The 16,196-nt window shown below is 38.6% G+C and overlaps 1 protein-coding gene and 1 long non-coding RNA gene across 2 annotated transcripts in view; one reads left to right on the top strand and one right to left on the bottom strand.

The window, feature by feature from the left end:
- Positions 1 to 1,103: 1,103 nt before the first annotated feature.
- On the bottom strand, positions 1,104 to 9,279 carry LOC129348250 (uncharacterized). Its single transcript, XR_008600719.1, has 3 exons — positions 9,166 to 9,279; positions 5,682 to 5,840; positions 1,104 to 3,159 (listed from the first exon to the last, which is right to left on the bottom strand). It is a non-coding gene; the product is annotated as an uncharacterized LOC129348250 (long non-coding RNA).
- Positions 9,280 to 11,945: 2,666 nt separating this feature from the next.
- Positions 11,946 to 16,196, top strand: part of map1ab (microtubule-associated protein 1Ab) — a 91,607-nt gene continuing 87,356 nt past the window's right edge. The window contains exon 1 of the mRNA XM_023272622.3: positions 11,946 to 12,225. Coding sequence (XP_023128390.2) covers positions 11,961 to 12,225 — 265 coding nt within the window. The 5' untranslated portion in view covers positions 11,946 to 11,960. The remainder of the gene's footprint in view (positions 12,226 to 16,196) is intronic.

The following is a 16,196-nucleotide window of genomic DNA, read 5'->3' as shown; positions in this document are numbered from 1 at the left end:
ATGGGAATATGTAGTAACTTTAATGAATAGATGATGTCCTGTTTATTTCAATATAAAAAGGTTACAGATACAGCTTATATATGATGAGAAGTCTCACTTGGCGCCTAATTGAAGTAGATGAGGAAAAAAATGGCACATGAAATGTTATAAATTAAAGGCATTGTGGGTATTGAACTCCTCACCATCAGGAATAATATAAAGTTTGAGTGTGACAGATCTGAAGGGGTTTTCTTCGATGTACAGCTACCTCCTGTCATGTGTTAAATCAGTGGTAAGTACACCAAAACAAAGGTTTAGGCTTACACAAAAAGCCCAACAGAAGTTGTTGCACATCTCCTTATTATCCCCTCAGTGTGGTGCTGACAGTTTATGCTGAGATGCCCTCTGCTGCACACTGAAATGTGCCAAGCTCAAGGTTAACCAGGAGAAAAGTTGAATGAGGAACATTTCTCTGAGAAGAAAGAGGCTATTTAAAGGCTGGTCTGTATTCTCTCTCTGGCTTTATCAGTGTGTCCTTAGTGTGTGCATAAAAAGAAATTTGAAGAACTCACAAAAAGGTTCTTTAATTTTCCACAGATTATTTTAATAAGACTTCTGCATTCACTGCACAAGACTGACTACCTTTGCACGTCCTCTGAATCCTAAGTGTAGTCTGAGAGGCAGGAGTTGTGCCTGCTTGATGTTCAGAGTTGTCTGATCCTCCTCTATGTGTGCAGTGTTTTTCATTAAATATCTAATGTTGATTTTTATGTTCAAGTTGTGTAAAGTCAGGTTTTGAGTTCTCAGAACATTATCACACACAGTGAAATGTTGACGCTTCTAAATTTGTTTTTATTTTGTACCAAATGTAATTAAAAAAAAACATGCTGTGGTTCCATAATATGCAGTATATATGTACATGCACCCTGGGAGAAATTTATAACAAAAGCGATCACTGTTGTTTTGAAGATATTCAGTGGGCACATGTAACTGACCAGTCGAATGTAGTACAATGTTCCCTGTAATTTTTCTTGAGTCTGAGCAAACACACAAACTCCCTGAGCGTCCCTTGGACCACTGTGAGCAACATCAGACGTGTGCACTGTGGTCACACCAGCATCACATCCATTCAAGTTACATGGTTTATTAAAAGAATCAAATTACAGCATTTACATTTCTGTTAAAACACTTTGTCAACAGGAGCCAGTTGAAGGCTGCAGTGATTTTAGTGACACTACAATGTATAAGAGTGAAGTTATTGAATATTTGTCTCTCTTTACTGTTGCAGTGGTTTTGCAAATTGCAGACGGACCCTGTTCACTCCATAGACACCAATGTTATTCCTGTAGCTTGAAAGACAGCTACTTTTGATAAAACTGGGCTTGTAGCACATTGTCTGCCTTGCAACAATGGGAAAGAGGCACCGTTTATGTTTTGACAACCTATATCTAATGAGTTATTGATGCTGGAAGTCTGAATCTGTGAATATCTTTCCAACTTTACTGAACTTGGGGCCACTACCACCTAAGGAGTGATATATTTAATTTTGAAAAAAGCATTTAGCCATACTTAAAGCTTTAAGTGCTTTATTAACACAGAACTAAAAATTTTGTATTATTTTATTATCACAGGTTCTGTCTGAAAAGAGGTGGCATCATTTTAAACAGTGAAATCAAACTAACAAAATGTAATGACCAACCAGTGAGTAATACTGGATTCTGCAAAAACATAAGCAACTTTTTAAAAAAAAAAAATCTAAATCTTATCTTAACACAGTTAATGTATTAACTTATTTTTGTGTGTATGCATGTATTTATTGATTTATTTAGTACTGTTAACATATCAGAGTTCTGAGTGAGTTTTTCTTAAGATAGGCAAAGGCCATTTATTGATTACATATAGGCTATTAAATGTTTATTAAAAACTAAAAAGCATTTAAAAAAACAACTTAGGCATTTATTGAGTCACTAAAATACTGTAGAGTACAGACCACATCAGCATGATTATAAGCATCCTCTGGTAAATTAACAACCAGATACTGATGTCTCTCACCATATGGACTTCAGGAGATGACTGGGGGATGATAAACTGTGACCTACTGGTTGGGTTCTCTCTGTTCTCATGTTTCTTACATGTTTGTCCCCTGACAGCTGGGTCCTAATGTTTTTTGAGCAACACACCATACTATGACGTTTTTACAATGATGGTTCTACTATGGAACCAGTTTGACATGTTCAGGTGTTCTTTGTGTGAAAACTCAGAGATTTCAGGTATCAGAAGGTGGTTTTCAGCTTTCTTTGTTAACTTTCTGCTTCAACTTTAAACTAAATTTCCTTCACTAAGCCAGCCCTCTGGACTTCCAGGAAACTGTGTTCCTATTGGCTGTCCAGGTGGCTGCTTGGTGTTATTAGGAACACCTGAGCAGCTTGGTGTTATCAGGAACACCTGAGCAGCTCAGTGTCTTCCTGCTTTATTTAGCTGCAGACAAACATTTCCTCTGCTTCTCTTCACCACAGAACCGGGTTTGGCTCCGTTGCTTTAGTTAGTTCTTTAGGCGTTGGCTTGCAGCTTCCAGCAGTAAAATCGTCTTTAATGTGTTTCTTGGTGTGTTTTAGGGTTTTGTACTGGATAGTTGTCTTGGTAAATGTGGTTCTTTAGCCACAGTTAGGACATGGTGCTAATGTGTGCAGTGATCAGTGGATTTGGTACAGCTGAGTTGTGTCTTTATCTTGGCTGTAGTGAGTCTTTAGAGGTTTTTGGTCAGACACATTCTGTATTCTTGTTTGTGAAGCAACGTTGGTTGTCCAGAAGGTAAGAGTTCCTGTCCTGATTCTCTGTTCTCAGAGGTTCTCTGGTAGGCTGCAGGAGACTTTAGCGTTTGGGTTGTGCTAGTTTGGTTTTTGTATGGTTTCATTTGGACGACTATCTTGAGACCCCTCCATGTGGTTTAGTGAGGTTTTCTGGAACAGTTCTAGAAAGCAACCTGCAGCAGAAGAGACTTTGAGAGTTTTTAGGAAGTTCTGGAGACCAGACTTTAGAGCAACAGAAACATTTATCAGCAGTTTGAGCAGGAGAAGGTGAGCTTCAGAGTAGAAATGAGACAGAAACCTTCTTGACCCGTGTGGTGAGGTCCTGTACCAAGAGTTTGAGCAGGTTGTGAAGAGTCTGTAGTTCTTTGGTCTGAAAGCACAAGAAGAGTCAACTCATTAAAGGAGAAAACAGGAGATATTGTTGGTTCTTCTGTAGCTCTGCAGTTTCCTTAGACTGAATATCAAGTTTATATTTTAAATGATTTCCCATATGAGCCCAAGAACACTTCAATAAACTCTCTCCATCCCCTGGACACAACATATTTTATTACCATGTTAAATTTTTTATTTTTTTTTTTTAATGTTTTTGAGTTTTAATCATAGTTTTTTCTCTTTGCTTGTTTAGTTTTGTCATCTGTGTAAAAGGTGCTAAACAAATAAAGTTGAATTGATAAACTGAATAATTGACTAACTCATGATTGTGACAACAGAAGTATTTTCATTGTGATTTAAGGGTTTATTTCATTTTTAAGGTTGGGGTTAAAATCTTGACAGAAAAAGAAGATAAAAAAAATAAACTACATAACAAAAAGCAATTAAATCAAATGAAAAAAAATTAATACAATAAAACTTTTAAAAAGTTTTATTATTAAAAAGATTTAAGAAATTTAAGATGTAATTTTCTAATTAAACATTTAATTTTTTTATTAAACGTTTTGTCTTTTTAAAGGTTTAATAATCTAATTAAATGTTTTGCATTTTTAAAAAATGTTTAATATTCTTGTTTAATTTTATTTTTTAAATGTTTAATTATGGAAAATATTTTATCTGTAATTTTTAATATTTGTATTTTAAAAATTTTGTTTAATTTCATAATGACTTGTATGTTGTTGAATTATCTAATTCAATATTTTGTCTGTTTAATAGAGTTAAACATTAAATACAATTAAATTATATGTACATATACCATCTTTTAATGTTTAGTTTTCTTTTTAAATGCTTCATTGTATTTTCTGTTTAATTCCTATTTGAAGTTTTATTGTCTTTAAGATGTAATTTTCTAATTAAACATTTAATTTTTTAATTAAATGTTTTGTCTTTTTAAGGGTTCAATAATCTGATTAAATGTTTTGCATTTTTAAAAATGTTTAACATTCTTCTTGTTTAATTGTATTTTTTAAATGTTTAATGATGGAACATACTTTATCTGTAATTTCTAATATTTGTATTTTAAAAATTTTGTTTAATTTCATAATGACTTGTATTGTATGTTGTTGAATTATCTCATTCCATATTTTGTCTGTTTAATAGAGTTAAACATTAAATTACATTAAATTATATTAAACAGACAAAATATGGAATGAGATAATTCAACAACATACAATACAAGTCATTATGAAATTAAACAAAATTTTTAAAATACAAATATTAGAAATTACAGATAAAGTATGTTCCATCATTAAACATTTAAAAAATACAATTAAACAAGAAGAATGTTAAACATTTTTAAAAATGCAAAACATTTAATCAGATTATTGAACCATTAAAAAGACAAAACATGGGTCCCCATATAGCTCAACGGGTTAAGCGGGTGACCCATGTACAGGAGCTGGTCCTTGACGTAGCGTCCCGGGTTCGAGTCCCGCTAGCAGCCCTTTGCTGCAAGTCTTCCCCCGACTCTTCTCCCCTGTTTGTCTCTCTATTATTATTATTTATTTATTTATTTATTTATCTTTTATTGTTTGTCTATCCAATAAAAGGCCAAAAAAGACAAAACATTTAATTAAAAAATTTAATGTTTAATTAGAAAACTATATCTTTAAGACAATAAAAGTTCAAATAGGAATTACACAGAAAATACAATGAAGGATTTAAAAAGAAAATTAAACATTAAAAGGTGGTAAAACATTTAAAAAGAAAAACAAAGATTTAATCGAAACATTAACAGACTGTCTGAAGGTTCAAACTAACAGAGAACTACTCAAGAACTTTTAAGATTTCAGTCCTCAGACTGTGTGAAGGTTCAAACTAACAGAGAAGTACTCAGGAACTTAGAAGATATCAGTCCTTGGACTGTCTGGAAGTTCAATCTAACAGAGAACTACTGTGGGACTTAGAAAATTTCAGCCCTCAGACTGTGTGAAAGCTCAGGTCCTGAGGACTCGGGAGGTTTGGAGGCTTTGAAAGTCTTGGAACTGAGGGTTCAACCCTCCAGCACAAAGGCTGAAGTCCAACCCCCTGAGAAAAACGGTCGAGACGAGACTCAAGTTAAAAAAAAACTCGAAAATGGCAAAAAAAATAGATGATAAATGCACAAAAAAAAAAAAAGTATCTGAGTGAGTAGCTCAGGGGATAAGAAGAGAGACTACCAAGTGGAAGGTAGTAGGTTCAAGACCCACCACTGGCATTTTTCTTTGTCTTTGTCAGGATTTTAATAAAATTTAAGAAGGGTCTGGTCTTGAACCAACAACCTGCAGGTCTATAGGCAAAGCCTTAACTCACTGAGCTACAGATCAGAGGAAAAGAGGTAATTTCGTCGTCCCTTTGGCATCGTAGTTAATAAAGTGACCACATCGGTGGAGCCAAGGCGGAGTCAGGGTAGAGAGAAGGCGGGTAGGTGGGTGGTGGCCTCCCCCCTCTACAGACCTGACTGTGAACACCGTTGACACCCACCTCAGGGAGACGCTGCCTAAGATCTCAAGGCTGCTTGGTCGTGGTCTTTCTGGCACGTACTCTTCCAAGATGAGCCGGGAAGTTAAACACTGATGGAATGACACCAGGTCTAAGCCGACAAACTTTCAATTCCTCCTCAACCCATAGTCTCTGGGAAACCTACATGGAGTAAGAAAAGTAGACAGAGAAGTAACTAAGTCTGTACACAACATATTAAAAAGAAATCATGCTAATAAATTAAGTACAAAGAACCGAATTCGCCAATATACTGGAGACCAGAGCTATTTAATTTGATAAGTATAACCTTGTTTAGTAACATTTCAATTATTTGAGAGCAGTCCTAAAGAACTGCCTGTAATCCCAATCATAAAATGGGTTTGGAGGAAGAACATAGATGGTAATCTGGATATATATGAGTTAGGCTTTATAACTACTACTGGTAGTATTGATGGTAGTAATAGCAATGTGACTACTACTAGTAGTAGTGGTAGTACACTAACTACTGCTGCTGATACTGGCACTGCTACTACAACTTGTAATACTATTAAAAATTCTGATACTACTTCTACGACTCTGACAGCTGTTTATACTACTACTGCTGCTTGTACTTTTAGTATTACTACTACTTCTTGTTTCCGTTTTCACGCCGTCTACATCAACGGAATGCACTGAAACTTTGCCCTCACTAGCTTAGCCTCGCCGTAGCGCGCAGCTCAAAGGGGCGTGTCCTATCTACTCATCCATATCTATGAGAACAAGGGTGGCTGCACATAAGGATGCCTGACGTTGATTAGCTGCATAAATACCATTATATACAGTCTATGCTAAATACGTATGTGAATTACATCATTGGCTGCAGCAACCAGTCACCGGTCACTCACTGACTCACATTGAAAAATAGCACAGAATGAATTGTTACGTGTTTATTTTATTTACAATTTAGGTTGGATTTTTTTTTTTGTGCGCAGCGCAGATTTTCTGTGCGCGGTAACCGTGTCAGCAGTGCGCAATTGCGCACGCGCGCAGCTTAGAGGGAACAGTGATGTAGTAGTATGTCAAAATAGGTTTTGTTTGATGTCCATGATTATGATAGAATGTAACTATACCTACCAGATGCACATGTACATCAGTAATGTAACAGAGTGCTGCTGTGATTATGTATTTTTGTATCCCAACCTGGAAGTTATCAGTTTGCATAGCCAAACCATTCACTGACACAGCACTGTGGAGAATAGTCTGACTGCACCTCATTATTATTTTGCTTTAGGAAGAAAAAATGCTGTTGCTTGTTTGCATTTTTTTTTTTAATCAACCAGAATCATTTTGTGTGGAGCCAAGAAAAGTCCCAATAAAATTAGAATGGGGGAATACTTTTGGTGGAACATTTGGGTGCAGAGAGGTGAGCACTGAGGTAGTAGCATGTACCGCTACAAGTCAGGACATGTAGTGCGACCTAGATGCTGGTTTATTTACTGTTACTATCAAGCTAGCATGAGGGACAAAGTCGACCAAGTGTCTGTGTAAGATGTCAGGAATATGCTCAGTTTTTAAGAAGCTACTTCAAAAGCATAGCTTTGCGTGGTACCAATTCCTTCTCACTAGAATAAAATGAGTTACAGCAAAGCTGTGTCCTCTCACTGGTGTAGCAACATTAAAATTAATGTTTCTATTCAGAAGCACAAAATATATATGTGCAGACTAAAATAATAAATACAATTTTATTGAAATTATCTGTCAATTAAGCCAGACTTACAGAGGGGCCTCTTACCTTTAGTTTTATAAGTTGATAGTATTTGCTAATGTGGAATTTTTCAGTACCCAAACTGTTCAGTTAGCTGAGTTTAATCTAAAGTACAGGAAAAACCTCTTGTTGGTTGTTTTAACAACCACATTTCCCAGTAAACATGCTTCAGAGGCTGAAATAATTTTAAAACAAAGTCTGTTAAACTCTGTTTTTGGTCTGGTTTTCTTGGCTTCATTTTACCATGACCTCCAGCCTGCATTGTGAAGGGTGATGTGGCTGGGATGCACCTCCCAGTCTGAGGTCATGAATCTCTGCAGGACACCGATGGATTGGTACCCTTGGGTTGGGGGTAAGTTGCTGCCCCAGGTGAAGAAGTTTTAGTGGTAGGTTTACAAATTGCATGCATTTTCTTTTTACTTTATGTACATATTAGGGAATGACATTTATTTATTTATTTATTTATTTATTTTAAGTGCTGATATCAGTATCAGTTTTCACTAATAGAGGCAGATAAATTATCTCTTGACTTATATACACTAACATTTATTTATTAACAGCATGTGATAGCAGGGAACCAGTCATTTATAACTAGGTTTGTTCATTAATGAGGATTACTGTTACTGAATTTATACATATACAAATTAAATGTTATATATTAACAGCATGTGATGACAGGGAACCTGCCATTCATAACTGTGTCTCTACATTAATAATGACTACTATAACTCAATATGTAAAATAGAAATAGGAGTGATGACATTTGAGCATCACAATATGCTTTGTTGCTCTCCTGTTTGTTAGATCAGTTGATTGAGATCAATAACAGTTTGTCTCCTGGAGTTACTTCTGCAGTTCTTCACTGTTTTGTAAATCCTTCTCTGTCACTTTTATGTCCATTAAGGTCCAGATCTTTAAGAAATATCAGTTATTGATTTCCAGACTGTGTTTGAAGGTAATTGTTGCTGCTTCCTAGCTTTGTTGCTAGCTGTAGTGTAGCCTTAGACACTGTGAAAGCAGCTGATGTCATAATTTGTTATGATCCTGCTCTAACCCCTGCCCTTATTTCCCTTCTTCCTCTTTTTCCTCCTTTCTCCCTTGAGTCCTGATCTGTTTCTGCTTTGACCTGTCTCTCTTTGGCTCCCTCTGTCTGTCACCTCTCCCTCATGTCTCTCTCTCTCCCTGTCTCTCCCCCTCCTGCTCTCCCTGTTTCACCTGCCTGCATTCTGCCATCAGCTGATTACTGCAATGAGTGTCACCTGCAGTAATTAGTCCATTCACCTGTTCTCCATCTCACCTCCACCTATTTAAGTTCTGTCCTGTCATTCACTCCCTGCCGGATCATCGACCCACATGCATTCGTGGACTCTGTTCTTGCACTCTGTTTTCCCCTCCACTGGATTTCCCTCACTTGGACTCAGTTCTTCTTTTGGATTTTTGCTAGCCCTGTTTTTGTCTCTAGCCAGTAGCTCCAGTCTCCATTCACCCCAGATTTCCTGAGCCTGCTTCCCTACCCCTTCTGTTCAGTTTCCCCATCTTGTGAGTACCCCTCCTTAGCTTAGTTTTGTTAATAGTTCAGTTTTGTAGACTAAAAATAAATAACTACGAGCATGCATGTTGCTCTTGTTTAAATATTGTGACCAGTACATATTTACACATGGTTTTCTATTAGAGGAATAGAGGAGAGAGGCAGATGGATTTAAATCACAGACTGTATAAGAAAGATGGATGTAGCAACCAGACCTGATAAATGAATCCACTTGCAGTACCACTTTGTAGGACAGGGACTGGGCCCAAAAAACTAAAAGTCACCAACAGTGAGAAGAAGATCTACCAGGTTCTTTCATTCCACCTGTGGGAACATTAAATATCAGAGTGAACACATCATGATATGAATGTAACACAACAGAGTGTTGTGTTTGTTGTCCTGTTTTTCAGTCTTCTGGAAATGTTTGTTTTCCTGAATGAGGCCAAAGAACATTTTTACTGCCTTAGACGGACAATGAAGTTATTCTTTTATTTTCAATTCCAGTGTATGATAGTGTGAGTTATAAAGAAAAGGTAAATCAAACATACTCTGATTCAATGAGATTGACACGGTTATCTGACACTACAGTGATCTGATGTACTGTTTATTAAATTAAATATTATTAAATAGCAGCAGAAAGTAACTATCACTCACCTTTGTAATTCATTGTGATGATGGGTAGAACTCAGTAACGTTACTGTTTCTGAAAAAGAAAGAATCATTTCGACAGAAGTTTTTCTCAGTGAAATGAACCAAAGCTGTTAAAAACAGTCTGAACCAAAGAATAGTGATATTAAGCCACAGAACTGAACTGAGTTTATTTCATTTAACTGGGAGATTAGCATTCATCAGTAACAGTGTTGCGTGGTGCTACATTAGTTTAGTTTGTTTTTATCTGCTGGTCATTAACAAACAGTGAGACAGCAGAAGTTAAAAGACTCTAACAACATTATTGATTTGTTATGATTGATCAGCTGTGAGCTACAGGGCACTACCTACAGCTTACAGTTAACTTATTTATGACCTAAAAAACCTGGTTTTGCATCAGTGTTAACACTACGTCAAGAAACGTAACCTGAGATTTACAGAACAACTTCAAAGCATGATGTTAGAACATGCTTATCATCTGAGGTTAGTCTGATGTTAACTTACAGTAACTTCAGCTACTATAATGTAGGTCACTGCTTTATATGTAATATTGTCCAGATGTGGACAGAAAACAACAAGTTGATAAGATGACTTTAACTCTGACCCGCAGCGTTTAGCTCTACTTATGGAGGCTAACATTGTTAGCAGCAGCATCTGTAAACAGCAGAAGCTAGTAAATGTGGGTGGGGCTCTCAGTCACTGACCAATTGCGGCTCCCCGGCTCCACCCTCTTCACATGTTTTTTCATCTCTGGCTCCAAAAATCCAAGATATCAATAGGAAGTAGCAAAATGACTTCATTTCCTCAGTGCAGACGGAGACATCACGATGGCTACGTCTATCTTTGTTACGCACTCTGTGATTTAAATATTATTTTTCTGATCAACCAGTCTGTGCCACCAGGGTCAGCACATATAGATGCACAGACCTGCCTGCTGACTGGTCTGCATAGGACCTGACCCCAAAGCCCAGCCCTGCAGGTGAAGAGCCCACTGGGATGAGCCCGAACCACCCCACAGGTCAAGGCTGGTCAGATGCCTGCTGGTGAGCTCCCCTCACAGGCCTGGCTCCACAAGGATCCTCGTCTCCCTATTCTGAGTGAGGTGGTAAGATTCCATTGAGGCTTTATGAGCTCCCTTTGGACGTTCTTTGGAGGTTTTCCAGCAACGTCCAGGTAGGAGCAGACCCAGGGACTCAGGGATTGCTTATCTCATTTGGCTTAGGTGCACCTTGGGATCCCCCTGGAGAAACTAGAAAGCATTGCTGTGGAGAGGAACGGCTAGAATGACCTGCTTCATCCTCATTTACTGCCTCCGTGAGCCTACTCAAGATAAGTAAAAGAAAATGGACAGATTAACAGATTTCTGTGATTTCTGATTTCAGTGTAGTCTTATTTTTGATCAGTTTTATTGTACTTTGTAATCTAGTTGTTATTATATTGGATTAATTTAGACTGAGACTAAATTTATGTGGTATAATTCTAAATGTTTAATATCACATACCATATGATTAAACATTTATGTAGATCTACATCTTATTATTCATAGTTATGCAATTAATTATTATTTATTTAAGTTAATTTTCTGTATGCTTCAGTTTCTGGACTAATACAGATTAACACAATTATTCAGTGGTGTCTTGGCTTTCCTGTCAGGCCAGTGTCTGGTTAAGCTGCAACTCTGGCTTGAATTACATTAAATCTGCTTTAATAACCTGATAGTCAGCCAGACTAACTGAAGTAATCCTGCCTTATTTAGCAAGCTTGCTTTGTGGAACAGACCCTTGAAGTGTACATACTGGTTTAGCCCGGCACAAAATGTTATTATACATTTTAAACAAAATACAGTGTTAAGACAGTAAAAGGGAAGTTACAAACAATGATGGACTGTTTTACATGGTGCTGTATATTCTAGATTATTTACTTATTTTGTGTATCATGTTTGTTGCTAAGCTATTTAGTTAGCAACCGTAGCCTATTATTTTATACATTGTAGATTAATACTGAAGACATCAAAACTATAAAGAATACATATGGAATTATGTTGTAAACGAAAAAGTGTTAATCTTCAGTATTAATCTACAATGTAGAAAATAATACAAATCAATAAAAAACATTGAATGAGTAGACGTGTCCAAACTATTGACTGGTAGTGTACAGGTGGTATATCTCTTTTCATCAATCATAAAGTTGATAGAATTATCACCAATCTGCAGCCTTATTTTGAAAGCCCCACAGGAAGTGTTAAACTCTTACATTGCAGTCCGATTGACACGTGTCCTCTGTCCTCCCCTCCCACCCTCCTCCTCCTCCTCGCCCCCCCCACCCTCCAGACTCTTCCCCCTTGCTCACACCGGTAGTTGTCATGGCGATGGAGTCAGCCTCGGCGTCGGCTCCGGGGCTTGTTGCCATGGAGATCCCGGTGCGAGGTGCGCTCCCGGTGGTGGAGGAAGACGAGGGCTTCAGCGCGCTGCCGCCGGGGTCCGAGGAGCGACTACTGCACCGCCGAGGAGGAGGGAGGCGGCGGCGCGGGGTGCCGTTCAACCGGGGCGGCTACTATATGCTGATAGTGATCGGGGAGATCGGCACGGAGCACCAGCTGGACGCCGCCAGGGTGCAGATAGAGCGGGGTGAGTGATGGACGAAGAGCCGCTGGCGATCTGTGGTTATTATCTGCTGGCAGCTGTCATTCAGGAGGCAGCAGGGATGGAAAGTCACGGAGAGGGCTGTAGACCTGGAAACATGGACAGGGGAGAAATGTTTTGACGCAATGAACAGGATTCATAGTATCCATAGGTAGAGGCAGTTGCTGCAGCATTGCACCATGGGACACGGCGCATTCCTACAGCTCCAGTGTTTAGTGTGGAATTGCACACTCAAGTTGTGGATCCTGCATAAGTTTTCGAACAGGGCTGTGAGCTATTTTGGCAAGAAACCTCCCTCTGAGGCTCAACCACAATACTAGGCTGTAGTAAAAGCATCAAGTCCATCTATGAATCTGTAGAGTTTAATAATTAGATGTAAATAATAATCTATTTACAGCCTGCACAACAGTTTTTATTCTACTGTCTTAGCCATTAAAATAAGCTTGTAATTTCAAGCATGTCTGTGTGTCTGTGTGTGTGTGTGTGTCTGTGTGTGTTTGTGTGTGTTTCTGCTTGTTTGCGTGTCATTAAATGGGTGTTTTCCTGCTTGGAGCGTCTCATGCCTTCAAATCAGTAAACTCACAAAGTCTGCAGGCTGTGCTCAGCAGTGAAAACAGCTATTTGACAGATATTGTAAAGCAGGTGTGTTCAGTTTGCTGCTAGACACACTCGGCATCATTACTCAGCTGAATATCTGTGTGAGTTCAAACCCTGCTCCTCCTCTTGAGGAGCTGCAGCAGGCTGCAGTCATTCCCGTCACTGGGAGCTCTCCTAAGTTGAGGGATATAAACAGATTGTTGAAAGATGTTGCTGTGTGCAGATTCAGGAGTGTGCTGGTCAGCAATTTTCTGCTGTCCCATTGCAACTCCAAGCCGTTCTCAGTCCAGATCACTCTTTCCAGCACCATAGCAACGTCCCCTCTGACCTCCTCTTACCACCGATTGGGAGTTGACAGCTCTGCTGCTTTGTGGCAAGCTTGGCATCACACCCACTCAGCTCATTACAGCTTCAATTCTTTTGCCCTGGGCTGTGCTTTAAGCATGACTCAGTGTGAATGACCTGCCATCGACTCTCGTTACATGTTAGCTGTAGGTTCCTTGTGTTAGCCTGCAACAAGTCACCCTCACTGCAGAGAGGCCAAAACAAACCCAAACATTCTGTTATTTCATTTGATTTCCTTAAAATCTCACCATTGCTTCAATTTAATCATCATGCATTATTGACCATTGTGGGCTGCACAGTGGTTTGGTGGTTAGCACCGTCACCTCACAGCTAGATGATCCCCGAAATGCGTCCTGGTTTTCTCGGGATCTTTCTGCGTGGAGGATGCATGTTCTCTCTGTGCATGTGTGGGTTTTCTCTGGGTACTCTGGCTTCCTCCTACAATTCAGAAACCTGCTGAGGTTATTTGGTAATTATAAATTGTCCATAGGTGTGAATGTGAGTGTGATTGTTTGTCTGTAGCCCTGTGATAGACTGGTGACCTGTCCAGGGTGTCCCCTGCCTTCACCCTAAGTCAGCTGGGATAGACTCCAGCCCCCCACAACCCTGATGAGGATTAAGCAGTGTACAGATAATGGATGGATTATTGACCATTTTGACTATTTTTATTTATTACAGTAAATAAAAAAATGTAATTAAAAGTTACAGTATTGGGTGCCCGTATAGCTCAACGGGTTAAGCGGGCGACCCATGTACAGAGCTGGTCCCCGACGCAGCAGCCTGGGTTTGATTCCCACTCACGGCCCTTTACTGCATGTCTTCCCCCCACTCTTCTCCCTCCTTTCCTGTCTATCTACACTGTACCTATCTGAAAATGGCCAAAAAAATACAGTATTTAATCTCATAAAATGAAAAGAAGCAACATTGTCACAGTGGAAACTGTTCTTTTCTTAGCTGGTCTGCGTGTTTTACAAAAACTCATCCATGATTTTGCCCGTAAAAGGTCAGAAAATAGTAAAAATGTCAAATTCAAAGACTTTTAATTGTCTCGTGTTGGTTCAGTACAATATACACAAAAGTCTTTCAAGATGGTTTCCCTCTATTATTATAAAATAACCCCTCCCCCAGTATCAAGGCACTAGCTAACATCAGTGAGCATTTTTGCTCTTCAGGCAAACCATTAAATGAAAAGCGCAACTGCAACCTGCAATATTTACTTGACTTAGCACATGTTTAAAAAAATGTCATTATGAAGCGACAGAAAATGCAGCATCTGGTCCAGCTGAATTCATGAAATGCAGCAAATTCTCATGTCAGAAGCTGGAACTACAGATTTTTTTTTGTCATTGCTGCAGTTCTTATAATTACAATTCCTTATAACAGGGAAAAGACATTTAAGAATCTACATCCTGTAAAACCTAACAAATCAACATGTGGTGGGATGAAAACTGTACAGAAATGGTGTTTTTATGCTTTACTGTGCATTCATGTACTGTGTGGAAAATCAGGAGACAGAAGATGCCGGGCTGAAGGCCTAATAGGTACCACAAGACTCAGCTTTGTAAGTCTAAAATGTTGTGTTGCGAAAAGGTTAAAGCGCTTATTAGAACATGAGAGGGCATGAAACTATGGCCTTCCATTCTTTTTAAGCCTCGAGTTAATCAAAGTAGCAGGTAACAAGAAAACCCAGGGCTTTTCACACTTCTTCCCCCTGCAGGTGCTGGGCAGGGCTTGATCTTTATGTCTGGCAAATCTGGAATCTGGTAGCCACCAAAGAGAAAATCGATGACCCGTGGATCTGACACTGAGCTTAGCACACTTGCCCTCTCACCTCACACAGCACAGAGACCCAAAATTAATGTTTTAACTTATAAAAACTGTTGTCTCACATTTTCTTTTGTACAGCCTACCTGTAGACATTTTGCAGCATTAAGCAGCCACAATCCTTTGGCTGCATCTCAAAGTGGGAAATGATGATATATTTTATGCATAGTACAGTGAATGACTCATTCAGTAACTGACGAGGCTCTAAATGATAACATTTTGTATTAATACCATTATCAGCATTTTAAACCCTTACTCCTGTCTTTGGAGTACCACCTGGTTGGCCCTGCAATCTCAGATATCATGGTATCAGTGAGGCTCAGCTTATCTCCAGATAAGGTCCTATTCAGAGGAGCATCAGATCATTGTCACAGCTAAACCAAACAACATATTTTAGTCTCACTGCAGTGTTTTTTTTTTTTTTTTAAAGCTCATAATGTCTCATCCATTCTTTGGAAAAAGACCAAGCTGTAAGTTTGGCCAATGCACTTCTGACAAACTTCCACACAGCTAGAAGACACAGCTGCTTCCTTGAGCTTTTCAGTGGAAAGCATCAGAGACTGTCTCTCACATGTGAATAAGAATGTCCCAAGTAGGTCATTCAAAGTGTAGGCATGCTGATGTGCAAGTCTGGATGACTGATTTTGAAGAGGTAGCTTCATGCCGCCAAAACAGCTGGAATACATCAAGGCCTGGACTCCACAAGACCTTGAAGGCGTCCTGTGGTATCAGGCACCAAGCAGATCCTTTAACCCTCTGAACCAAAAACAGTTTCTGAGTGGTTTTTATCGCCCCTATTGCATTTTTATTCACAGTGGGCTAATTTTTCACGGCAATTTAAAGTCCTAACCTCTATGGAAACAGCATAATCATGGTAAGAAGCAGAGAAAACTCAAAACGATCCTTTATACAGTATAACAGTGTTATCGTGACAATTTGATTTATTAATTCAAACTTGATATAATGTTTTATTCTGTCATTTTTGACATTTACTGTTGAAGCATTTTGAATAACCTCTGTGTAAAATATGCTATTTAAATATACTTGCTTGCTTGTTCACTTGTTCGAATAAATGATAAAAATAATAGTCAAATTCCATGATTACTCTGCCAAGAAACATGGTGGAGTTATGTGATGATCAGCATACATTTGTCTGTCTGTCTGTTTGTCTGTCTGTTCTCAAATTACTC

This window comes from Amphiprion ocellaris, chromosome 3 (assembly GCF_022539595.1).
Source record: "Amphiprion ocellaris isolate individual 3 ecotype Okinawa chromosome 3, ASM2253959v1, whole genome shotgun sequence".
NCBI classification, from domain to species: Eukaryota; Metazoa; Chordata; class Actinopteri; family Pomacentridae; genus Amphiprion; species Amphiprion ocellaris.
Note: the sequence above shows the minus strand (reverse complement) of the source record. Positions and strands in the feature narration are given on the sequence as shown.